The following is a 25,804-nucleotide window of genomic DNA, read 5'->3' as shown; positions in this document are numbered from 1 at the left end:
AGCTCTGAGAGAGGCCGAAATACCTGAGCTGTTCTTTCCTGAACCATGACCGCCCTGTCCTAAAGAGCAACTGAGAGCTCAGGGCTGCTTAGCATGTGCTGGCTGCTGCCACGGCACAGGCTGCACAGGCTGCAGCAACACTACATCTATTGCCACTTTTCCCTGGTGCATCATTTATATATGCGCGATAGGTTTGGCGTAGTGTAAGCAGGAGTAGCTCTGCCTGCATTCCCCTATAGCTGGGGGAATCCTCATTAAGTCAGCTCTAACATCGTCCTGAGATTTGGCACAAAGCATGTGAATAAAGAACTGAAAATCTGTGGATGAAGGAATCTAGATGGACCGTATCCCAGAGTCTGTGAGAACCAGCTAACGAACAACTCCAATTACCTTTATAAATATCACGGATCTTGGGCAAACCCCCAGTGCCATGAAATGCAAAGGTAATACAAAAGCGTTTGTAAGAAAGCAGGCCAATTTCCTCCCAGCTAATTGAGTCACTGTTAAGCTGGTGAAGTCCAATGCACTAAAGTCACACAAATAACTAGAGTAAGTCTGTGTGGGAAACGCCAGTTGGATTTGGGGGTAAGACAAAATATCTGTAAGGATGCAGGCCCGCAATCGATAGAGTACACCTGGACCTTCCTCATTTAACAAAGCATATCAACAGGGTGTTAAATCCCGCTTGGTCTTTAAGATTTGGCAGAGTCAGGGCCATACTAGAGAGCGAAACCAAGAGAAACAAATGGGATTGACTCAACTGTACTTTCATCTACAGCAATGGAAACTCATTGAAACAAATCTGTGTCAGTGTTAATACGCAGGCAAATTTGAATTAATATTTGAAAGGCAACATATCACATACCCTGATGAAATGAAAGGTGGTTGGGCTGAACTCACAGCTGAGGCGGGACCTAATGCTGAGCAGGAAGAAATCAAACACTTATCACTTTTTGCACAGAGTTTCAGCATTAGAGAACGAAGAGAAAGCACAGGTTGCATAAGGGCAGATTCCCAGCTGGTTAAAAACGTAGCTTTACTGGTCCATGTGCCTAAAGAAAAGAGGATAGTATTGGTGTCTTAAATAATCTTGTGATGTGTAAATAGAAATTGGCTTGGACAGGAATGCTGCTGTAGAGATTGAAACGTGGCTAATGGACTGTGAACATCGGGCAATCGTTAATGGGAACATACAGGGCTATGGGGAGGAGTTGTTTGGGACACTGCAAGCAGGAATGCAAGGTTTGGCTTTATTTAATACCTTCATTAATGACCTTGGAGAGGGTGCAGTCAGTGTGTTAATTAAACTAGCAGAAGATACTAAATTGGGAGGTGTGTCAAAAAAACAGCCACTGGTATAGACATAATGGAAAATGACCTGAGGAGGTTATAAATGTAGAGAGGAAATAACAAGGTGAGATGCAACATGGGGAGAAAACAAAGCAGTCTTGAGGAAAATAATCAAAAAGCAGCTATTCAGAGGGTGGGAGATATTTGGAAAGCAGACTATAAGAGACTGAATGGAGTTAGCAGATGGCAAATTAGGCCCAGTTTTCACTTTTATTTCTATTTTTACTACTTTTTTTTTCACCACTGCAGTTACACCTTTGCAATTCTTAGTCTAAATGTAGCGCTGTGGGCTGGCACCTGGCTGCATGACTTGTGTTGGTAATTCAGCAGAATAAGCAGCTCTGAGACCATCTGAAAACTCAAGGCTGCTTGCTCCAATATAATTGCAATGAGGCAGTGAGGACTGCCTTTCCTGGACAGACCTACAGCCAGTCACTGTGGCCTTATTAGTTACCATCAGCTGAAGCCTGGTATAGCCCAGTTGCTCTAGATGATCATCTGCACCCAATTTGAACTATTAAAGTTAGTTTTAGAAGGCAGTGTTTATACCTCTGGTGAGTTAGTCTGAGTAGTAGAGCATGCAGAAGGGCAGGTCCTGTAGCTCAACTGATGAGCCTCTGTAGTAACACTATTGTATACATGCGGGATGCAGGAAGGCCGTACACCGAGGCATAGTAGTGCAGCAAGGAGACAGTTTACACCTTCCCACGCAGCTGAGATCATGTCTGCTATATCCTGTGCACCAGCTATATTGGGAAGCAGCTTGGGGCAGCACTGAATTCCTTTTTTGTGTCTGGACGCCTCGTCATGGTGTTGCCACCATCAAATTACTGGCAAGCCAGGGATAAATAGCAAGCGTTAGGCTAGACACCTGCACTTGCCAGTAGGAAGATTTCCATCAACTCCTTGGACTTCACTTTCCAGTTCAGAAAAATACTTAAACCTGGATTTAGCTCTAAGCAGGGACTCACTTCAGTTTGCCTTACTATTACATACAGTTTGTTTTGTCATCTTACTTATGTGCTTAAAGTCAGAGTTGTGCCAACGCATCTTTCTGACAATGGTCCTTTATGTTGCCAGCTCTGAAGGTTTTTATAAGTTTAAAATGGCAGTAATATAACCTTACTCCCTCTTAAGTATAAGGATAAAATAGCTATTTTCAAACAGCTATAGAAAACTGTAGCTATTCATTTTCTTATAATTGAATGTTAGTTCCATTGTCAACCTGAGCACATCTACAGATGCTGCCATCATTTGGGGGTTGTTTAATTTATTTACCAGTAACAGTGAACAAAGAATTTCCAGTCTAAAAATATGGTAAGCTTCCATCCAAAAAGAACATGCTATCATAAGTTTAGTATCCCAGTGGGATTTTTTGTATCTCTTTTCAAGAGGAAAAATCTTCTTATATAGAAAATAGGTTCTTCATCTGTACATCTACACTTCACTGTAAATCCTGCAAACAGCCTTATTGAATTAATCAGAAAAAACTCAATAAATAAACCCTGGCCACTGCTACCTTTGACTTCAGTATAGGCAGCGCTCAAGAGATTTTATAAAAGCATCAGGTGAGATTGTTTAGTGTTAAGACACTAAGCAAATTTTTAAGAAAGATTGGAAAGAAGAATTGTTAAAGTCTTAAAAATCACTCTTGGCTTGCAGTAAATACATGGGTCTCATAAGGTCTTTCTGGCAACTTTCCGTCTTTCCAGGGACATTTGTAATGCATAGCTCAGGAGGCACAGCAGTGTTATGGCATCCAGTTGATCAGAAGAAAGGGAGCATGTGGGTGGGCCAGACGTCATTTATTTTCTTGGTGTCAATTATTGCCAAAAGAGGTTATTTTAGTTGTATGGTTTATTTTGTTGAAATGTAATTATTATGCTAATTATTTCCAAACTTACTGGTTAATTATAATTCTGAGATCTTTGCCTTGGTACTTCCAGAGATGTACAAGCTGTGGGAAATATTTCATAATATTAATATATTTCCACAACCCTAATTGATTTGGTTAATGTTCCTAGAAGGCAAAAAGTAACATCCTTTAACAAGAAGGCATGGCTAGCTCCATAAAACAGCTGATCTGCATCGAAAAGGCATTTTGCTCAATCTGATTTCACTGCAAGAAGCAAATTACTTAAAAGGAGCACAAAAGAACCTAAATGTTGGATCTTGGCTTCATTACATCATTGCACAATTCCCTTATCCCTCCATTTTCCTGGGGGGTGAGGGGGAGTAATGGCCATCCCACTGTTGCTACAGGAAGTCTGTTGGATGCCGTTCCAAGGAAAATTGGAAAGGCTACCTCAATTCTTTTAGGGCTAATTGTGTAACGGAGTTCAGTGGGAATGTTGTCCTTGATTTCTGCAGAGGCAGGATGCAGAATGCACATGGGCTTCATTTGGATACTGCTAAGAGGAACAGATTGACTCCAAAGTTGCCATCTGCTACCTGGACCCTGATTTTAGACCTTCACCTGTGTCCACAGTGGATGACCAGGGGTAGCAGTGATTGGAGTTGTTACCCTTAGTCCCTTAGTGCCCGTGCTCAGTTTGTGATGAAGGGGAAGTTTTTCTTTGTAGTACACTGGGACGTTCAACATTACAAACTTGCAAGATGGAATCCTGCAACTATGCAGGCCTGGCACAGGTGACGCATCTCTGATGAGTCATGCCCATTGGAAAGGTGCGTGCTTTGTTTTTCAGCCTCTTCAGAGATTGAAGTGGTGATAATTTAACCATAAATGCTAGACAGAGTGGTTTGAAGCTGCCTGGGAACATCACCCAACTTTTTCTTTCTTCTTTTTACCTTTTTAAAGAGGAAAGTGTCACGGGTGGGAGGTGGAAGAACTGAAATGACACCTGTCAACAGAGAAATAGTGGAGAAACTGTGAGGTTGGGGGAAATTGTCCTTGCTCACTGACTTCCCAGGGACTGTGGTGCTGCATAGCTGGTGAAGATTAACCTACAAAACTCTTGGGAAACTTGCTGACTCTTCCCCCACACCACCCCCAGAATAGAAAAGAAGATCTGGAGCTCAAAGAGAATGCTGAGCTTCAGAAAGCTGAGTGCTTTCTGCATGAGAAGATTAAGGAAATCTTGCCATTGCATGTCATCCTGTGGGAACTACTTTATGGTCCTTATTTTGGTATTAGTTGTATGTGTATCAGATGCTTTTAGAAGCACCCTTTTCACTTTAACTTCTCAAAAACTATAGGGAATTCCTTTTAATTGGGGGTGGGGAGACGTTAATCTTTTTAAATCAAGTTTTGAAATTTTCATGACTGTTGATTGAAAATTGAAACATTTGATCTGTTTATGTGTGTAAGAAATGTTTATACAGCTTATACATGCAGCTGTAGGATGGGAGTAGTACTGAAAGTCCCATACTGTTACGCATGAAGATGTTTTGATACATCTGGGAGAATGTAAGCAAATAGGTCAGTGGATTATGACTTAATGATTTGGAGCAGAGGCAGAATTTGGGGGAGTCGTGGCAAGGCATTGCTGGAGAAAAAGTAACAAATGGAAAATCTGAATGATGACTTAGGCTAAAAATACCAGTGGAGAAAGCTGAACAAAGTTAAATGTATGCATATGGCACAATACAGTCATGTTTAACACATCCAACACTTGGCTCTACCTTGGGAGAAACAACAGCCTGCAAGTGCATGTCAGTATTTTGCCTCCGGTATGAATACCAGGGGGCAGAGCAGCACACAATGGGGGGATATCTAAAGTTTTCCCTCAGACTCTTCCAGTTCTAACTAATTGATGATACAATAGCAAGAGTGATAACAAATTGTTTATGTATTTCTGTAAATATTGAAATACGCAGGATTCTGTGGTGCTTGGCATAGACATGCAATTCACTGGCAACAAGATTGGACCTTTTGATTAGTTGACAGATCACATATAATGGAGAAAGCTGCTGCTGTTTCACATTCTCTTAAAACGATATCCATCTTAGTCTATCCGAAAACATCCCTGCTTGACAAAGCAGAGCTCCTGGGTCAGAGAATTCCTTTAATATATTAATCATATGCCAACACAACATAATTAAGGGTCTTTTAAAGAAAACATTTGAAGTTGTGCCTGCTTTTGACTGATCCACTCAGTTGGGCTAGTGTGTGCTAGTGGCTTACCTCCTGCTAACAGGTTCTTGAACTGAGGTTAGTGGTGAACAGACCAGAAGAAACAAATTATATCAAATATGCCAGGATGGCATGGCTCATACTGGAAGGGAGGAAGCAGGTAAAAGTATTTGATTGATGCATGTTGAGCTTCTAGTTATTAGTTGAATGGAGCACTTTTTCTAAGCACAGCCCACAGGTTTTCATATTATCTCAGGTTATAGCCTCTCCTTTTATGGGGAATATTATGCTTGCACAACTATCAGAAGCTTCTTTCTTCTCAAGGCAGTGTAGGACCAAAATGACGGCCTGAAGTATGTTTCCCTCAGTGTTTGAAATACATAATGTGTATGGCACAGAGATTTTGCACCAAGTGATGTTCCAGCAGTAAACGTTGATCAGGCTTTTGGTTCTTTCTGATCCTGCTTACTGAGCAAAGGGAGGCATTAGTGTTTGATATGGGAGGGAGCAGACAGCAAGAAGGGGAAAATACAGGTTGAGTGTCAGGAAAAGTGTCATCGGTAAGGTCTCACAGGTGCTCAGATGACTGACACATCTCCCTGCAGGGTGCAGGATGGTAGTGCAGAATGGCTCAGGCAGCAAAGGCAAGTCTGTCTTCCTCCTCTGAAACCTCTAGTGAGGGCAGCCTGAGCTCTAGGGCTCGCTGTGCCGCTTTAGTCAGCTTAGTTACTGCAGACACAGACAAGTCCCTGCAAAAGCACCGAAGGATTGTCCCTTCTAAGAGGACTTACAGGGCATTGTCTTCAGCAAACGCTTCTTGGCCACTGTCAATATCGGCAACTTGGCTCAGAGGTGGCTGAGGTGAAGAGGCACTCGTAGGAGTTGGGCTGTGAGCAAAGGTCTGGTCTGTGTTAGTTTTTGTGATCGACTGTAGTTGTGTGGTGGTGACGACTCTTGGCCTTTCCTGTTGGGACTGATAAATATTGGTGGGAACACCTATGGGTGCAGCAGGCTGTTTTCATCCCACACACACTCCAGTGAGTTCAAGTTGTCAGGAGGCTCTGACCGTGGCAGCATAACCCATATAGCGTTGTGGGAATATCTTCTGAAGGGAAAGTCGTTGGCCATCTCTGTACTGTCACAGCAAAGACTTGCAGGACAAGATCAAGGGTTAAAGCTCTGAGTAAAACGGCACGGGAGCCCACCCAGAGAGATTTAACTGCGCGCCTCTTCTCCTGCAGTGCATGCATGTGTGTGTGTGTGTACATCTCTAAAATTCACTGCTGCCTAATTTCCCTTCTTCAAAATATCAACCAATTTCTAGTGCCGAGGAACCTAATCATCTATTTATTAAAATGAGACAGACAATAAGTTTGTGTGGGGAAATGTTAAGGCAGTGCACATTGATCATGCTGATTTAGGACAGTACTGCCATCACAGCGTTTCTGGAGACAAATTCTCTGCAGCTAATTGCATTATAAATTCCGCTAAACCATTTTCATAAGGTATTTCCCTAAGATATAAGCCCTCCATCAAAAATAAAACTAAAAAAAGCAAAGGAACAGTTGTGGGGTTTTTTCCCTAATTAAATGTTATATGAAAGTAAGACGAGAGAGAGGAAAAAATGCAAATCATGTTAATTAAATGCAAAGTCTGTTGTAAGGGCCTAGTTTTAAACTCTGTGGGACATGTTGAAACTCATACAGATTTTCCAAGTGAAAGCCAAAAAAGTAGAGTCCTGAGGTCTTTGTCCTCACATCAAGATGGTCTTGGGCCATCCCAGGTCACGATTTTGATGTCACCAGATTTCAGAGGTGGTAATCCTGGCATGTCATGAATCTTAACCGTCCCAAAAAGTGACCCAGATGAGGCCTGGATGCTGGACCACCTTTAGGAGAGCCCAGAGAGTGCGGCAATGGGACTCAGCCTCTTCTTCCTGCTGTGCTGGACCATGGCCATGGGGTTATGCTGCCTGCAGTGGGTATCCTGGGCTAGAGACACCGATAGGAAATAGCAGCCATCGTGTACAGCCAGTATGAACACCTGTGGTGTTTGCCAGAGAGCAGTTCCCCCAAATACTCAGTTGTAGTACTTAGCAGAGTGCATTTTTACAGGGGATCTCCAATGTTTTTATCAAGCTGGGTCAGAAGACACTGAAGCACAGAGCAGTTAATTGGATTTCCCAAGGAAGCATAGCAAGCAGCGGAGGACTGAGCCTGGCTTCCTTGTTTCCCAGCCTCCAGCACAAAGCAGCAGACTGTTGCTCACACTATTTTAATATTTCTTTGGGTGACTAGGAGCAAAGCATGACATTTCCTTTCTTCCTTTCATATTGGAGGGCACAAATTCTCATTCATTGGAAATATTTGTCACTTTGAGCATGCCTATACAAATTCTCTCTTAGGTTCCTACAAGTGATGTGAGGTGTGAGCTCATTTTAGAGACTCCAGGCAGGGAGAGATCGCAATCAGACCAGGAGGAGGCTGGGTCTCCTCCGTTTTTCATGTATGAGATGTTTCAGGTAGTGCCTATTTCCAAAAAAGTTATTTGGTAGTTCAGCAATTGGGAAATTTCTTTGCCAGGGTGCTTTTGCCATAGGAAAGCCTTTCCTCCTAATGTCTTGTATGAAGCTGGGGGTCGCAGCTCCTGGGGTAGCTGTAGCTTTCAGTCTGCTATCATCGGATTAGAAGAAAGCATTTTCTTTTCTTCCTCCTCCTCTCCCTCTCCCCATGCAGTAAAATTATTTGATTACAAAGAAATTGAGAGATAAATGTACTGCCTGTGGTCTTGTTGTTGAGCCTAGGGGTAGCTCTGATCATTACAGCAGTCACAGCTGGGATGTGGCTAAGCCCTGACTGTGCAATGGGCACAGGGCAAGACCCCGCTCACTAACCTCCTAAAAGTTGGGCACCCAGTGTTGGCAGGTAGCCCCGCTGCTGCCAGGGCTGGGGGGGGGGGCAGGCGCGGGGAGGCTGGGGCTTCCCCAGAAGGCAATTTTCATCTGCATCTGCCTTCACGCAGGAAGGAGACTTCTCCTCGCCTTGCCGACAGAGCCACAATGCCTGAAGTTTAGGTGGCTGAAATTAGATGGGTCAAGTAAAGCTAATGGAGCTGGGTATTTCATGGACTTGAGCATTAGTTAATTAATTTTCATCTTGCTCTGAGCTGGGTCAGGTACAAGGTGTTTGTCTCAAGGGGGAACTGAGGTAAAGTGGTTTCCCCCAGGAGCATGGGGTTGTGGCAGAACAACCATTAGGTCCCAGGACTAGTTGCCTCATTAGACCTCTCCATCTCTCTGCTCCAGACAGGAGAGACGCTCATACCCTCCTTAAATGTGCTGTGTCCCGATCGTGTGGATGCTGTAGCAAACATGCCTAGTGTTGACTCCCAGATCAGAGTGAGTTCCCTTCATGACAACCATTAAAGGTGCACATAGGAGCAACATAGGCCAGAGACATGTGTAAGAAATCTAAGCCAGGGGTTAGTTAAAAAAAAACTGTCATAAAAGTTCCTCAGCCAAATTCACAGAAATCAGATGACTATAAAGATGCAGGAGAAAGTTCCATAAAATTATTGCATCCCCCCCTCCAAAATGGGATTTTATCCTCGTGCATCGGTAACAGCTGGCATAGCAATGGGCTTTAGTCTGGGGAGAGGGGGACATCTGCTTGCTGGTGGGAAGAGTAATAGTAATTCTCGCAAAAAGCAAAGAAGGGGGGGAAGAGGGGAGGGAGAAAAAAGCCATTTCTAAATTTTGATGGTAAAAGGGGCATTTGTGGTTCTCATTTTTTATGTTATTGTTGCCAACAATTTTTACGTGGTTGTTAAATTTTTTAAGTCATTTTAGTTTTTCCAAAAGTGACCATGATTTGTTACTTATACTGTAGCTTACAGAAGTGACACACTTAATATCGGGGGGTCCAAACCTGGATATCTACCAATGGAGATGGAGATCAGGTAAATGCACACCTGCTCTTCCAAAGAGAAAAAGCTGCCATTTGGCAACTGGTTTGAAAGGGAGCCGCAGGCTATAACATGAGCATTTTGGAAGAGATTAGATTGAGCACTGCCATTAATCACCAACTTTCGTGTAGGCCCAGCATGGTTTTGTGTGACAATGATGTTCAGACAACACGCCATCTACCAGGAGACTCCGGGTCTCTGGAGAAGGCTCTGGGTTCTGGCCCTAGCGGTAGCTGAGCACAGGTCCATGGAAGGAGACCTGGCAGGAGCTGTGGTCCCCCGCAGACTAGCCCCGTAGCGAGTACGATGTACCGTCTTACTCTCCCAGCTGGAGGGAAGGCGGTGGTGGCTACAACAGAGACCACGATGGAGAAGGCAGGTGAGAGGGAGGTGTCTGCAGGTAGAAAAGAGTAATTATGTGGCACCATTGCCATGCCTGTCATCTCCTCTTCTCTTTTACAGACACTTAACAAGAACAATTTGATACCAGATGACAGGACCAACTTCTACCCGTTGCAGCAAACCAATGTGTACACGACAACCTATTATCCCAGTACACTGAATAAATATGACTACAGGCCGGAGGCCTCCCCTGGAAGGACCTTTACCAACAGCTGATGATGGACAGGTCCCAGAGGACTGGATCACTTCCTATATGAATTTTTTTTAATTGATTTTATGGACCAAATACTGGCCCAGCCTCTAGATGTAAATATTGTATAGTAGGGTCTTTTTTTTCCTTTGGTTAATTGTATTTCTTGTAAACAGCACATCTCCTTACAAGGACAAAAATGCATATGGACCATTCTACAGAGCTTTTGTGGATATTTGGCTGGAGATGGCTCTTACTACTGCAACTGTTTATGGCTGGAAGATCAGCATTGCTGTCCAAGGCCGACATTGTCAAGGAGGTGGCTGTGTGCTGGGCTCAGTGGCCACCATGCAGCAGCACACAACACACGGGCGCACTCTAAGCAAGGCAAGAGGTGGCCTCCTGGGGCAGGGGTGTCTGTCTGGTGAGGAGCATCCTTCCTGAGACAGGGTAGCAATGGTGCACTGGATGACACGCAGCTCGTGAGACAGGCCGAGCGGGACTCCATCGTGCCAACAACTTGAAGAACGTTTTCTTTTTCTTTTCCTTTTTTTATTTTTGATTTTTTTTAATGTTTCTGAAAAAAACAAACAAAAAAAAAAACAAAAAAAAGAAGTAACTTTCTAGGGCAGTGTTCCCTGTATCTTCAACAGAATCTTTTCATATTACAGGAAATACTCTCCGCAGCCTTCTTTGGTAACATGCAGTTCAGCTGATGAGAAACAACACACGAACAAAGTGTATTACCCGAAGAAGCTTTCCAGAATGTTTCCAGTCTTAATTAAAAGAAAATTATAGAGGCAGTGAGACACTGAGAAAAGTAAATGTTGGAATAACATCGGAGACGTGAACTTGGAGTGCCTAACAAACAAAAAGATGTTTATATCACTGGAAAAAAAAGATGTGATGATTGCCGCACAAGAGCCATGGGCTTTTTTCTTTCTTTCTTGTTCTTTTTTTTTTTCTGAGACAGTGTTAACTCTTTTTGTTCTAGCTTTGATCCTGATTGCGTCTGCCAGGAAAGGCAACTTTAGAAGCCATGCTCTTCTTGTGGGAAATCACCATGCTTTGGGCTAATTTTTCCTCTTCTTTTATTGTTGGTTTTTAGTTCATTTACTTTCAAAGAGTGAATAATGCTGACTTTGTGGGGGGAGGGTATTTCTTAAGGAATGTTTCCATAGTCTGACAAGACCCAGAAAGTCTGCTGCACATTCTTATAGTGTCTTCCAGTCAGTACTCTATGAAATAGTAACGCAGCTGAGTAATGTGCGTTGTTTGCCAATATTTCTTTAATTTTTCTGAACAAAAACAACCCAACAAACAAATGCTGCTGCAGCTATTGAAGTAAATTGGGGCAGTAGCATTATTAAACACTATATCCAGCCTTGAAATGTAATTTTGTGTATGTGTGTGACTGTGTCTATAAGAACTGTATTAGTTTGATGCAGAAGCCATGTTGTCTACAACCAGATGTTTGTCTGACATAATTGTTTGGCAAAAAGGAAACTTATTGCTGGTGCTTAATGTACAATTACATCCAATGTGTTAGCAACGTGAACAAGTTCACCGCTGTTATCATTTAGTGTTTCTAAATATTTATAATGAACTCCTGATGCTAAGGATTTTAGAATGTCGCAATACTGAGCATGAGATAAAAGTACACCCTGAAACGCGCATGAGCTCCACGTGGTCCCGAGCTTGGCTTTGTCGTCTGCATCTTACTCGAGCAATTGCCATGCCCGTGCTTGGCCATTGACTCGGCCGTGTTCCCAGCAGTCCCGTTTGTCTTCGCTTTATTTCAGATTTCGCTGTAAGCCGACACCGGTCATTTCTCAGTGCTATTCCTTTGCAGTTGCTTGTTTGGAAGCCCAGCTTGGGCTGTGTACTCAGCTCTTTCACGCAGGCAGCCGGCAGGAAATGAAGAAAGGCTGTGTTGCTCGTGACAAGTACATTGCTTTTCCTGTGAGGAAAAGCCAACATGGCTCTGTAAGCCTGTGTTATGGTGGTTTGACCAGAAGGCAAGAATAAAGTAGCCTCCCATTTTTAAATTACTTTGTTCGACTTCAGTTTGCAGTGATTGAAGGCTGTAGGGTATTTGTAATAAAGTGGGGTCATTAGCACTGCCACGAGGACACCTTAGGCTCAGTGGTGCCCATCATTTTCAGCAGCTGTTTTTCTACTTTAGCAGCTCAGCCTGCTTCTGCTATGGCCCCACTGGGTGAAATAGAGGGAACAGAGGGAGAGAGAGAGGTGCCCTTAAATAGGTGTACTCACATTTGAAGCAGCAGGGTCAGGAGCTGATGCAGCTCTCGAAGCTCTGTCTGAAGCGACCTGCTGCATCCCTCCACGTCGGCACAGTGGCTCAGCAGCGCTAACCCTGCCTGGCAGCGTGGCCGGGGCAAGAGCAGCAGGAGTGAAGCGGGATCGCCAGGGAAGCGGGAGAGCACTGGTAGCAGGGACCAGCACCTGCAGGAAGGCTCTTCCCAGGCCCCTAAATCCCATTTGAGGAGCGATGCCTTTGTGCCTTGTGCCATAACGCGTTCACCCCATCTCACCGAATTTCCACATCCCCCTCAGCAACACTGAAAATCCTGACTTAAAGTCGTTCTAATGAGTATGTAGCCCAGGGGTTGAAAATTATTACATTAGGCTATCAGGATGGGATTTCCCAGCTTTAATTTATGTGATTCAGAAGAAAACATTGGCTCCCAAGATCACTCTAGCCATTGTAAAATTAAAGCATTCTCTGAGCTTCCCCTTCAGAAGATTCCCCATAGCGACACAGTCTGCAACTACCATGCACGTGGCAGGATTGCAGCTGGAGTTTGGGGGGATGCAAGAAAGTCAAACCTTGCAATTATTTTAATTTTCTCTTTTTCCTTTCTTTTTCTCTATTTTCCCCCTCCTTAAACATTTTTCCATTTTTGGCTTCACAGAATAACACGATGTAAACTGATTATGTTTTTTTTCCAAAGTGCCACATAGCAGCTGAAATTATTTAAATGTTCAGCTCACCAAGATAGGTCATTACTGCCATTGTGCTCAGGAGGTGGATATTTTGTAGGCTATTGGAGGGTAGATGCTTCAAGGATGGTGCATGTGGTTATAGTTTCATCAAGACATTCCTCCTTACCAGCCTTCCAAATAGATTCAGCCCTTTTTCATATAATTGGCAATCACAGCAAGGGTTTGTAGACTCCATTTGAGCAGAAAGTAGAATCCAGGAGAGAGAGAGAGAGAGAAAGAAAGAAATCAGAACGCTTATTACTCGATTAATGTTTGCATGAGAGTGCCGTTCTTTAAGGACAACGTTATTGCAGTGTGAGGGTTGCATTTTTTATGAGCTCTCTAATGCGTGGCAGGTTAATGACACCATGTACAGTGATATTCTTGTGATCCAGGTAATTCGGCAGCTTGATCATCAGGTCTGTAATATCTGTAGCAGCTTGAATTGCTCCTGCAGCTGGATGTTAAACTTGCTAAAATTTCCTATTCCTAAGGCCATCTTACAGTACACTGGAATTGCATTTAGTTCAGGAACATTGCTTTCCAAAAGACTCATCTTGCTGTATATAATTTTTTTTCTTTCACTCCTAATACAGAGAAGGGGAAACCCTGGGCAGTTGCTGTGTTGGTCTAGAGGCACTGGTTCTCTGCAAACCCTTTGGATAGGATTCAAGTATACAGTATGTAAAATATGATGGAAATCTTACAGCCAAGTATGTAGCGGAAACATCTTTAATTAGGCCATTCTTCTTTCTTTTTCCATGGAAGTGGCTGCCTTTCTCCCTCCAGAAGGAGCGTGCATTATGGCATTATCCAGGCTGTGTTGTGCCGTTGCTGTTGGGCTTTACTTGATCAACTATCACCCAGCAGAAATAACTTGTGCGGCTCACTAATAGACAAACCACTTGACAATCAAACCACAGCAGAAGAGGTGCTGTTGCTCTAAAGGTGCACTCAGATGTTCAGTATATGAGCCAGGGCTGCTCTTAAATATATGAACTGTACAGATACTATAGGAGAAGAATACATATTGTCTTACCACCACTGTTCCTAATGCCTTATGTTCAGAAAATGAGATGCTTGGTTTGAAATCAACAGAGAGTAGGAATGGAGTCCATGTCTGATGCAGACAATTTGACGCCTCCAGTGTTAATCTGATGTTGAGCCCACCTGGAGAGAAAAATGCTGTCCACTGAGATTGATTTATTCTTTGTACCAAATGTAGTGGGGGGAGAGTTATATATATATAAATACATATATATATATATAAAAAATGTAAATGTAAAGTTTGTGTAACAACTTACTCTTTTTTTGTAATAGTGTATACATCTATCAGTGGATAGATACAGTATATATTTATAATATATACACACACAATATATATATTTAGCAAAATGCCTGCAGAGAAAACTTAGAGTAAGAAAGGCAGTGCTGGTATTCAAATTCCACAGGGACAAAGTGAAGAAAAAAACCTGTAAAAATCTAGTATCCTTTCCATTGGGTTTAAAATAACACTTTTGAGGTAAATAAAATATAATTTTTTAATTGAAAAGAAAATTGATTTTTCTAGTTAGAAATGCTGATTCTCCCCTAAATCATTCTGGTTAAGAATGATTAAGAAACAGATTCTTGTTACTGCTTATATTTTTCTGAATAAGCCTCCCAACTCTCTCATGTGTATCACTCTATTGTTTTTGTAATTATAAGTAGGGAGTAATTGAGCAAAGAAAATTAAAATAGCAAGTAGGAGTAACAAATATTGTACCGTTAGAGCAAAAGACATCATCTACTAGAACGGGGAAAATGTCATCTTCCATGTTAAAGAATTTAACAACTGCCTTCTGAGTTATTGATTGGTATTACAAGCTTTGCCTTATCGTCACACTAGGAGGTTTTAGTACAACATTTAGGGAAGAGAAACCCTGCAAGCCCATGGCTTTTGGTTTTTCAGAGGGGTCCAAAAAGCCACCAGGGCATGGGAGTCAGGCACCTGGTGCCCTGCGTGTCTCTGGAGCTCCCAGCGTTGGCAGCCAAGGCTCTGCATCTATTCCTCGCCCTGTCGCTCGGGCGAGCCAGCCTGCGTGTACAGCAGGGCACAGCACCCCTTGGAGCTCTCTGGCATAACAGAGAAGTACCCAGTAAATTGGGTTTGAGGGATTTTTTTTTTTGTCCCCAGTAGATCACTTTAATGCCCTCGTGACCAAGGCCCAGACTCAAACAGGTAAATCTTCCCCTTAAGCTTGGTAGGAGGAAACTTCAGGCAGCTTCAAGAGCAGATTTGGGGTAGGTGAGCAAATCCACAAATTTTGATGCTGCCTGATTGCCATAGCCTTCAAAACTGGACAGAAACCTCTCTGGAGCTGGGTTGTCGTGGGGCTTACCCAGTCTCAGCCGTTCCGCCTGGAAATCCCTCCTTTGGGCCCTTTGGGAAATTTTAGTGTCTGCTTTAGTCATGGCTGGAGGAGCAAAACCAGCAAGCCACTATTTAGATAGCCACAACTATAAGTGCTCAATAGCATTCAACGTAAGTTTGGGTCTTGCACTTGATTTTTTTCCGTTCTGCCTCCAGCCTCAGCTGCAAATTCACCCCTGCTAGTTGAGAGGGTTCAGTGCTGTAAGAGCAGCATTTGGCTTTCTGCAAGTCCCAGCCGCAATTTGGTTTTAAACAAATCTGATAGTGAAAAGTATTAACACTGCACTCCTCTAGTTCTGAAACCTCCATGAGCAGGATGCTGTTAATTCGCATGCCATGGAGTCAAGCAGAGGTTGGCATGGGTGGGCCATTAATAACTGAAGAAAAAAATGTTTTTAGTACCAAAATATCAAACAACATAAAAGCCAGCCAGCTGCATGACAGTGTGATTTCCATCCACATACCCCCCCTTAGATAACATCCAAACCTGCGCATACTTAAAAGCGATGCAGTTAATTAGGAGCATTCCCACAGAGGAAGCTTCAGGGAGGCCGAACGGTATGTGAGATGGAAATGATAGTATTTAGCTTGTAACTGAGGTGGGAGAGTGACAGATGCAATACTGGATCTTGGATACATGGGAAATTATTATGCGAACACAGAACGCTTGCCCCAAAACAGCAAAACCTGGAGAGTATTATTGGACTCTGTTGTGAAGGCACATCACCCTTCCTATGCAATTGAACTTGATGGTACTTTAGTATAAAGGTGACCTAGACTGTAATCACTGCCTTTAGACACTGTGAATTTTTTTTGGGTACTCTGTATTTTTATATATTGTACAATGTAAAGAATAATTCAGAAATAAAACAGACCAACCTGGCAAGCCTGTGAGTTCTTTCACCTCCGTGGCTGATGCGCGACGGGGCCGGGGCTCCTGAGCTGCGCTGGCAGGACGGGTCGGGGGGAACGCGGAGGAGCTTCCTCCTGATGTTGGTGGCCAAGGGAAATGCAAAATTCACTCAGCTGCTTGTGCGGGGATGAGGAATTGCAGCATACGTCCTTCCTCCCTGTCTGCCCTCCAGCTGCATCCTGAGGCCCAAGTTTGGATTGTATTATTTGTCTCGAGTTGTAGACTATGTGGTTACAAAATTGTGTTACTGAGTATAATGCCAAAGTCTGTCCCTGCAGTTCAACTCCCCTCCCACACAGGCCTGAATGTTGGAGTACAGCTCCACACCAATCTTGGGGTGCATTTGAAAAATGGTATTTCTGAGTAAGGTGCCCAATGAGGTAAGATCAAATCCGTCTGAAATTTGGGGTGCCAAATCCACGTCCAGTTCTGCAGTACGCATCTCCCCTCTGCTCCCCAGCTCTCCGCACGTGACACCGAGTCTCCAAGGACACAACTGCTGACCGTGCCAAGGAGACTGGCTGGCTGCAGCGAGCAGAAATACGCTCGTCTTCTGCAGAGCCTTTCAGGTGTACGTGCTCAGTTGCAATGAATTCCTATTGCTGCTCCTTCTCAAGCCCTACATATTGATGCGAAAAGTTATAAAAAGCTGAGCGACACATTTTGATTGAAAGATGATCGCAGCCTCATATTGAAGAACGTTATAGCTCTTGTTGCATTTATTAATCAAAGTAAAGACCATGAAAAGTGACAGAGTCAGGAACATTTTAGTTTATGTTCCGATACAGCTCAAGACTTATATTGAAGTTTCATACAGAAAATTACACCATAATGTCGTAAAAAATAGATTGGATTACTAATAACCTGAAACGTGCTACACCTGCATACATAATACTTTAATCCTACTAAATCATAAGCTATCATTTGGGTGTTTTCATATTCTCAAGTGTGCATACAGGAATTTCTTTTCAATGCAGACCATTAAAAAGTAATTGAGAGGCACAAGATCAGTAAAAACAAACTTGCTGTGAATAAGATGGATTTTTTTTCCCAGTTAGTTTGCACGATAACACGGGGAGGCCATTTCTGAATGGTTTTGTTTTGCATCAAGACACCTCTGCGTGCAATTAGAGCAAATTATCACGTTGGAACCTATTTCCAATTTCCTTAAAATCTACCACAATATTTTTTTCTAGTTGCTAATTTGATTCATTAACATAACAGTTTCACTTGTAGCCCCAATGCATTTTTGTTCTCTTACCTTCACTACACATCCCAACTGTACCCTTTTTCCTCTTTAATTCTTAACTGTGTGTAGTGAACAGCGAAAACTTTGTTACCTTGCAGGTTCCCCATCGGCTTTTTATTAAGCCAGAGCCTCAGGTTTGCGCTGCTGGTGGTGGGCTGCCGAGGAGCATCTGCTGCCTATGGGATTTACTGGGGAGCACCCCCAGCAGCGTGGGCAAACATGGGGCCCTGAGCCAGGGTGCGGGGCTTTCTGTGGGGACTGCAGCGACTGCGGCAGCACCACGGCCCCCTCAACCTGCCTTCGGCAGCACTCGGGGCAGGGGTTGAGTATAAGAAATGGAGGAAAAGGAGCAAGCGGAAGGTTCCTCGTGATTCATAGAACCATAAAATCGTAGAATGGTTTGGGTTGGAAGGGACATTAAAGATCACCTACTTCCAACTCCCTGCCATGGGCAGGGACACCTTCCACTAGCCCAGGTTGCTCAAAGCCCCATCCAACCTGGCCTTGAACACTGCCAGGGATGGGGCATCCACAACTGCTCTGGGCAACCTCTTCCTGTGCCTCACCACCCTCACAGTAAAGATTTTTTTTCCTAATATCTAATCTAAATCTAATATCTAATCTAAATCTACTCTCTTTCGGCTTAAAACCATTACCCCTCATCCCATCACTACACTCCCTGTTAAAGAGTCCCTCCCTGTCTTTCCTGTAGGCCCCCTTTAAGTACTAGAAAGCTGCTATAAGGTCTCTCCAGAGCCTTCTCTTCTCCAGGCTGAACAACCCCAACTCTCCCAGCCTGTTCTCATAGGGGAGGTGCTCCAGCCCTCTGATCATCTTCATGGCCCTTCTCTGGACTCACTCGAGCAGGTCCGTGTCCTTCTTATGTTGGGGGCCTCAGAGCTGAAGGCAGTACTCCAGGTGGGGTCTCACGAGAGTGGAGTAGAGGGCGAGAATCACCTCCCTTGACCTGCTGGCCACGATTCTTTTGATGCAGCCCAGAATGCGATTGGCTTTCTGGGCTGCGAGCGCACATTGCTGGCTCATATTGTTTTTCATCCACGAATACCCCCATTCCCTGTCGCCCTGTGCTGCCGGGGGGAGGAGGTAGAGAAAACCGGGAGTGGAGTTGAGCCCGATAAGGAGGGAGGGGTGGGGGGAAAAGTGTTTTAAGATGTGGTTTTAATTCTCATTATCCTGTTTTGATTTGATTGGCAGTAAATTAAATTGATTTTGTTTCTTCCCTAAGTTGAGCCTGGTTTTGGTCCGTAACCATAAGTGGTGAGTGATCCCTCCCTGTCCTTGTCTCAACCCACGAGCTTTTCTATATTTTCACCTACCCATCCCCCTGGGGGGAGAGGAATGAGTGAGTGGCTTCGTCGTGCTTGAAACCACGACAACGCCAGAGCGAGGACTTGGATGAACGAGCTATAACCACTGCAGAGTGGCTGAGCAGGTGCGTATTGGCACCAGGGCATTATCAAGAGCAAGTCGTGTCAGACCAAGTTAATTTCCTCCTCTGAACAGGCACCACGTCCTGCAGATAGCGCAGAAGTAAGAAATATCCTGCAGCCTGATTTTTAGCAAGGCTTTCGACTCTTTCATACGTGATCCTCATACGCTGCTGGGAGCGGTGGCCAGGCAGAACATCGTGCAGACACCCTCCTCGGAAAGCAGCCAGGTTGTGGCAATGAAAAAAAGCCCCAAGTGGGTCTCCTACTACCATGCCCAGCACCCCTACTAGTGCCCAGCATCCCCACCAGTGGCCCCCCAACCCCACCAGCACCCCCAGTCTCCCATCATCACAAGCCCTGGCTCTGACTCCTGCATTTCCCTCTGCCCATGCAGGCATTTTGGTCAGCTGTGAAAGCACATGTGGCTGTGCTGCTGTGGCAGGGCACGGGGACAGTCCCCAAGCTCAGGGGCAGTCCCTGAGTCAGCTGAAATCAGCTCAGTGCAGCCACCACGGCACGGAGCTCAGCACAGAGCAAAAGCACCTCCTCAATGTGCATGAGACTCAACAGTCTCCCACAAAAGCATCGCTTCCTGTGATGTCTCATATGTTTTTTCCCCTCGAGCGTACAGCCGAAAGACCACGTGCTCTCAGACACAAAGCTCAATTACCAAAAGCTTTGGAGATTCATTAAAAATGCTGCTTTGCTAACAGTTGAAATGCATTTTGACATGGTTTATTTTGTTCATTCATAAAAAGCCACTTGTGGCATTGTCATTGCACTTTCTGTTTAAAAAAGCTGAGGTTCAAATTAATCGAGAGGGCGGCAGAGCTCAGCGCTGCCCAAGCCTGCTTCCAAAAGAAAAAACCCAACACAACCCCACCACACACACCCCCACCCCTCCTGGCATGTAAGGTAAGGACAGACAATAAATTCCCTACATCATCAGAAATGGAGAAAATCAGGCTAGTAGGGTAAAACATCAACCCATTTCCCAGGACACCCCCCCCAGACAGTCTGTCTTTGGTCAGATTTCAACCCTTCAATCTGCTTACAATTTCCACAAACCAAACCCTTTTCCTCTGGAGAAAGGACTGAATCAGGCTAAGGTAATTTGTTTGTTGAGATAAAAATGTGAAGCTGGCTCGTGGGGGGCTGACAGCAGCTGGGTAGACTCTCACCTTTTCCTGCTTTGCCTTGGTGTGCTTGTAGGGCAGGTTTATATCACCTTTTTTTTTGTTGTGACTGACACTACATTGACCACCTCATGGCAGCAACTCAACCACATGTAAGATTAGCTTGCTCTCATTTTAAAACTAGAAAAACCAGAAGGAAACGTTTGCATGCTGTACACCAGCCACATCCTCCCATCAACTCCATGGTGTGTATCTGTACAGAACATGGAGGATGCAACTCGTCGGTTCCTTGCACCAGCTGAAGCAGATCTGGTACTCAGTAAACACTTAAAGCTCTTTCTGGCTGCGGGGCAGACGTGTCTCCTCACTGAGGAGCTGTGCCGTACCACTGTCACACTTCAAAGTAAGTTTTCTGGAGATTTTCAAGGTCAAACTTCACAGTTTATGAACCAGCAATTAGTTGGAAGCAAAAAGTACCCCTGGTTGTCCATCACTCCGGAGACAGTGTGGTGTCTCCCAGGCCCGGGGTTAGCATTGGCCATAGTGAACAGCAACAGGCTGTTGAGGTTCGGTACATCTAACCTTGCCGTATTCTTTCATTTTTAAACCTCCCATAGTCATTTCCTTGCTGTCGTGGAAATAATGGAGCCAGCAATGGATTGCTTCCCTCTCAAGCGCAGGGTAATGAACAGCCATCAGAAACATTTGATATTTCCATGATGTGAAGCATCAATGGCCACAGAGAAAACTGTACCCATTTTTGCAGTACTTAATTTACTGTCACAAGCAAGCGATCTGTACGAGAGAGCAGGCATAACACTGATACACCTTTATTACCCTGGCAGGAGCCACATTATTGTTTTCTGTTTTCACATTTCTTAGCAACAACATTTTTTTGTTCATAGGAGCTCAGCTGAAATTATTTTTATGTTGTACCCAATTTACATGCTGACTTACATTAGCCTGTCCGCGAGCGAGAGCCTTGCTTTCTGCCTGAAAGCCTCCAGGCAATTACTGCTGCCTTCTGCTGATCCATCGCTCCTCTGACGCTGGAAGAGACAAACCTCGCTGCCTGGCAGAGGCCGCCCATCCTGGGCAGCAGCTTGGTCCCTGGCAGTCCCCACCATGCCGGGTGCTGTCACAGCCAAGGAAGGTCTGGAGCTAATAGGTGCGGACTCATGCTCCAAGCATCACTTCTGCACGCCAGCCCAGAGACGCACAGTCCCAACCCAGCCAAGATAAAATCATCTTTAAGCACCATGTGAGCGTACAAGGTAGGACGAGCTGCGATGCTTTAGCAAAGGCTAAGACCTATTCTGAAAATCTCTCTCAAAAGGGTCTTTTCTGCATTTCACTCGCAGTTGAAGTCATTTCTGTATGAGGTTGTGCTGTTGTAGTTCACGCTTCTGCTGCTCATCAGCTCACCACAAACCCTCCAGAGCTGCCCTTTCCTTTGCCCACCAGAGATGCTCTTTCAGCACCAAAACTCAACCGCAAAGCTACATCCATAATCCCAACCCTCGGTTCTGCAATCAAAGTCAGGTTTAGGAGAGCCCCGAGGAGAGTTTGAGGTTCAGAACACGGCGGGGTCGGTTCGTCGGCTGCCACCATTCCTCCGCCTGCGCTCGCCTGAGCCCCACTCACCGGGGTCCCACCAAGGCGGTGTTTCCCGATGTGCTGCCCGTGGGAGGCTTGCATCCCCTGCCCACTGCATTTTAGTGCCTGACCCAGGTACTTACCACAGCTGTATGTCTAGGGCCAGGCAGACAGATGGACAGACGGACGGACAGAAGGATACACTTACAGCACAGCCCGTGTAGCCCCCAGGGAAGTGGTCCAGCACATCCTGGTGCCACCAGCAGGGTCCCTCCAGCCCCAGGACCTGCCTGCAGATATGGAGCAAAGCGGAAAGCTCCCCAAAAGAAACCTCGCTGCAGCCACGGGACCTGCTGCAAAGCCTCCTGCTGAGAGTGCGGGATGAGCCGGGACTGCACCACCACCATGGGGCTGTGGTCCCATGCTCATTTGGCTCCCAAAGAGTTAAGGTGGTTTTTGCAGCCCTTATCCAAGGATGACTTCACTGGGTGACTGGCCCGCACCAGGAGAGGAGAGCATGTTGCTCCTGGCAGCTTGCATGAGGAGTCCTGGCATGGTGCACGCTCTGGGGCTTCCCCTCTGCCTCCTCAAGCCCAAGCTGTAGCAAAAAAAAAAAAAAAAAAATTCCTGGTTGCAAGTTTGTGTTCATATGGCAGGGGGTGCAGAGTAACGTCAGTGGCATGTGTCAGGTAAAGGCTAATGCCTTGGTTCCTGACAGGACTCCCCAGCTGCAGCCCAAACTGTGCTCCTGGAGCAGGTAGAGCACCACGGCTGCTCAGCTCTTGCAAGCCCTGGCAGGAGAATAAAGGCAGGCCCACCTGCATTTGGGTGCTGCTGCTGCTCTTCCCCAAAGTCAGCATCCCCCAGCGCTGGACTGCAGCCCAGAGATGCCAAGACACCCATACCTGGTATCTACAAGTGGCCCTGACTTTTCCCCCCACCTCTTGCTGGTCCCACGGCCAAGAGACACGAGGTATCTGTGAGTGGCTCCCCCACATCTGGGCACATCTGGACACAACACTGAGTGCCTGCACCCAGCCCGGCCCCCAGCCCAGGTGCTCCCACAGGGCCCGTCTGCCCATGTCCGACTCCAACGTGGTTGGAGAGGAAGCCACCAGCGAGCACCCAGCAAGGATGTGCCATCGGGAAAGAGAGAATAAATGTCATTTATATGCTAGGGAGACAGCAGATTTTAATAACAGCAAAAATAAAACAGAAACCAGGTTAAAAAAAAAATCTCTTTGAGAAAGGATGAGCATAGAGGGTTCACTAACACACAAAACTATGGCAGGGATCTGAGATGGACCAGAGATCTGAGATGGGGGACGGATCAGCTCTCGTCCCACCAAGGACGGAGATTTCTGTAACACTGCAAAGATAAATACAACCGGGAACTGTATCATTAGAGGAGCCTTAAGCTCCCATATATAGCCTGGAAAGAGACTGTTGCTAAGAATAGTGGGGCCCAGATATTCCACGATACAAGAGTTGACAGATTTCTTCCCAGCACTAATAGGATGTGAGGCTATTTTAAACTTGCCCTGGTAAGTAGTCAGGGCGTTACTGAAGAGCTGGTCCTAGAAAATAAACATGGATCAAGAGATCCTGGGTTGGGGCCGCTTCAATTAAGTGCAGAATAAACACAAGGAAGGTTATTACAAAGGGTCTCCTTTCCAAAAGCCCGAACAGAGACGTTAACAGTGGGAACCAGCAAAATCAACCAGCTTGCAGCGTCCCGAGCTGTGAGCCTGGGTGAGTCAGGGTGTGAAATCAGAATTGGGACAGTGTGGTGGGGCAGCGGGGGCTGCCACCGCCACCCGTGCCTCCCCCTCCCTCCGTCCCCTGCTTCCTGGGGACCCCACTGCCCCAGCCCACCCCCTGCATCCCTCGGTCCGTGGGGACCCTCAGCCCAACAGCAGTGCCAGACCACCACCCTAAAACCCCACTGAAAGCGATGGAAATCTTTCTGTTGACTGGGTTGGGTATTGGATGAAGCTACATTAATTTGGACTAAGCAACTCCCATTTCGTAGCAGTATCTGCAGTAGTTTTCAGTGATATAGCAGAAATAAACTATTCCCTTGTATTTTCTTGGAATTAATGAACAGTGATGGCAGCACATCTGAGTAAACCTCTTTAATGTGCAACAACCAGTACGTAAAGTAACACGCACTTCGTGGTCAGATTCCAGTTTTAAAAAGAAATGACACAGTGGATGTGTTACATTGACAAGTATATAGTGGTTTCAACATTATTTTCTTAAAAATAAAAGTACATCACATTGGAATATTGCATACAAAAAGTAGAATTTGCCCTAAAATAAAATTTTATCAAATCATTTAAAAAAATTACAAAAGTAAAATGCATACAAACTCCAGTAAAATTGAACAGTCTTACAGGTCGAGGATAGTTTACAAAGATGCTCTCCAACATGTAAAACCCTCTTCCTTCTCCATATGTTCATGCAGTTCAAAAAACCCAACTGTTAGGTGTGTCACATAATTAAAAGCTGTTTTTTCCACCTTATCAAGTACTTGTTTCTAAAATGCACAGTGGAAGACGTTAAACTTGGTAGAGGAAGAAGAGGTTTTAATCTAGCAAATATCATAGGCAGAGAAAATAAATATATCTGGAAAATACATCGTTGTCCTGGGGGGGAGCAGCAGCTGGTGGCCGGCCGCCCATGGGGACGCCCTGCAGCTCTGCCGGCCTTGCTCAGCCCAGGTGACGGGTGGCAGCAGGAAGGCTGGGGCAGGCAGAAGAGATGCAGGCAGGAGAGGTGCAGGCAGGGGCCAGGGCGAGGGAACCAGCTCTTGTTTTCTTGCAGCTTTGACTGCACATCCAGGGCGTCCAGAGAGAGCCAGATACAGCCCAGGGGCACCGCACCCCCTGACTGCTCCAGGCAGACTGGCTCTCTGAGCATCCCTTCCCTAAACATAACTATTTCCCACCAGTTTGTTAATGCAACCTGTCCTGCCAGAGGGGTTTTCTATCCATGGAGTACATACTGTCTATGCCTTACAGATTATGCGGACCAGGCAGAGAAAACCAGGGTCTGCACTCCCCACAAAAGTCTCAAGGCTGAGGACACGCAGCCCATTAAACAGGGTATTTCCCACACCCTGCTCCAGCCCCCGTCCCTCACAGGATCCCAAAGCACTTCCCAGCCCTGACAGCTGCGTGTCCCTGCCTGGGGAGGGACATGGGGCATCCCCCTCTCCTTTTACCTTGGGGACCAAGGCACCCCCCACACAAGCATCCCTTCCCCAAGCCCCCGAGCAGCTCTGTGACCCAGCAAGCGCAGCACCCAGGCTCTCACTACCCGTCCCAGCGTTACACAAACCTGCACATCCCCTCTGCAAAGAAAAACATGGGGTTGGGGTTTTTTAGCTTTTACAAGCAGGTGGGCTAAGGTTGAAGAAGTGGCCTGAGCCTAAAGGGAAAAGCTCCCCATAAAGAAAAAAAAAGGTTTGCTCATGGTATTTTCTTCACGTAGCGATAAAAAGTGAGTGCAATGAGTCTGTCCAGATAAAACAAACACAGAAATCACATGGGGGAAGCCAGTGGGGAAAGAGACTGCAGAAGGAAAAGCTGTTACTGCAGGGAGAAAGTCCCACCTGCATTCTCTGCCACACCTTGGAAAACCAGCGCCTCTACGCCATGTGCCAGAGCCATAGCTGTTCCTGTAGAACAAATCACATCACAAACATAAAATGAAGGTCAGAACCTCCTTCTTGAGGAAGTAAAAAATGAGACCCTGCTAAAATTGGGCTGCAGAAGACATCCCTTCTGTGCAAATAACCCAGGCGCCCACCAACGTTGCACCTTCTGGGCATCCTGGCTGCAGTGCAGTGCTTCCCCTCTCCCCCTCTGCCCCGACCGCTGCCCCCCCCAGCCCAGGCACGAAGCTTCCCGCATTGCTGCTGGGTGCTGAGCAGCGGCAGGAGGAGTGCTGGGGCTGTGGGACCGGGTCCACGCTCCGGGTGGGCATGAATCGCTCCAAACACATTGTGATCCCAAGTAAAAGGCAGGAGCCAGCACAT

At 45.6% G+C, this 25,804-nt stretch overlaps 1 protein-coding gene across 1 annotated transcript in view; it reads left to right on the top strand.

The window, feature by feature from the left end:
- The window catches only part of SEMA5B (sema domain, seven thrombospondin repeats (type 1 and type 1-like), transmembrane domain (TM) and short cytoplasmic domain, (semaphorin) 5B), a 135,171-nt gene extending 124,621 nt beyond the window's left edge, over positions 1 to 10,550 (top strand). The window contains exon 21 of the mRNA XM_010568773.1: positions 9,869 to 10,550. Coding sequence (XP_010567075.1) covers positions 9,869 to 10,024 — 156 coding nt within the window. The 3' untranslated portion in view covers positions 10,025 to 10,550. The remainder of the gene's footprint in view (positions 1 to 9,868) is intronic.
- The last annotated feature ends 15,254 nt before the right edge of the window (positions 10,551 to 25,804 follow it).

Source organism: Haliaeetus leucocephalus, unplaced genomic scaffold (genome assembly GCF_000737465.1).
Source record: "Haliaeetus leucocephalus isolate CR32 unplaced genomic scaffold, Haliaeetus_leucocephalus-4.0 Scaffold1, whole genome shotgun sequence".
Classification (NCBI taxonomy): domain Eukaryota; kingdom Metazoa; phylum Chordata; class Aves; order Accipitriformes; family Accipitridae; genus Haliaeetus; species Haliaeetus leucocephalus.
Note: the sequence above shows the minus strand (reverse complement) of the source record. Positions and strands in the feature narration are given on the sequence as shown.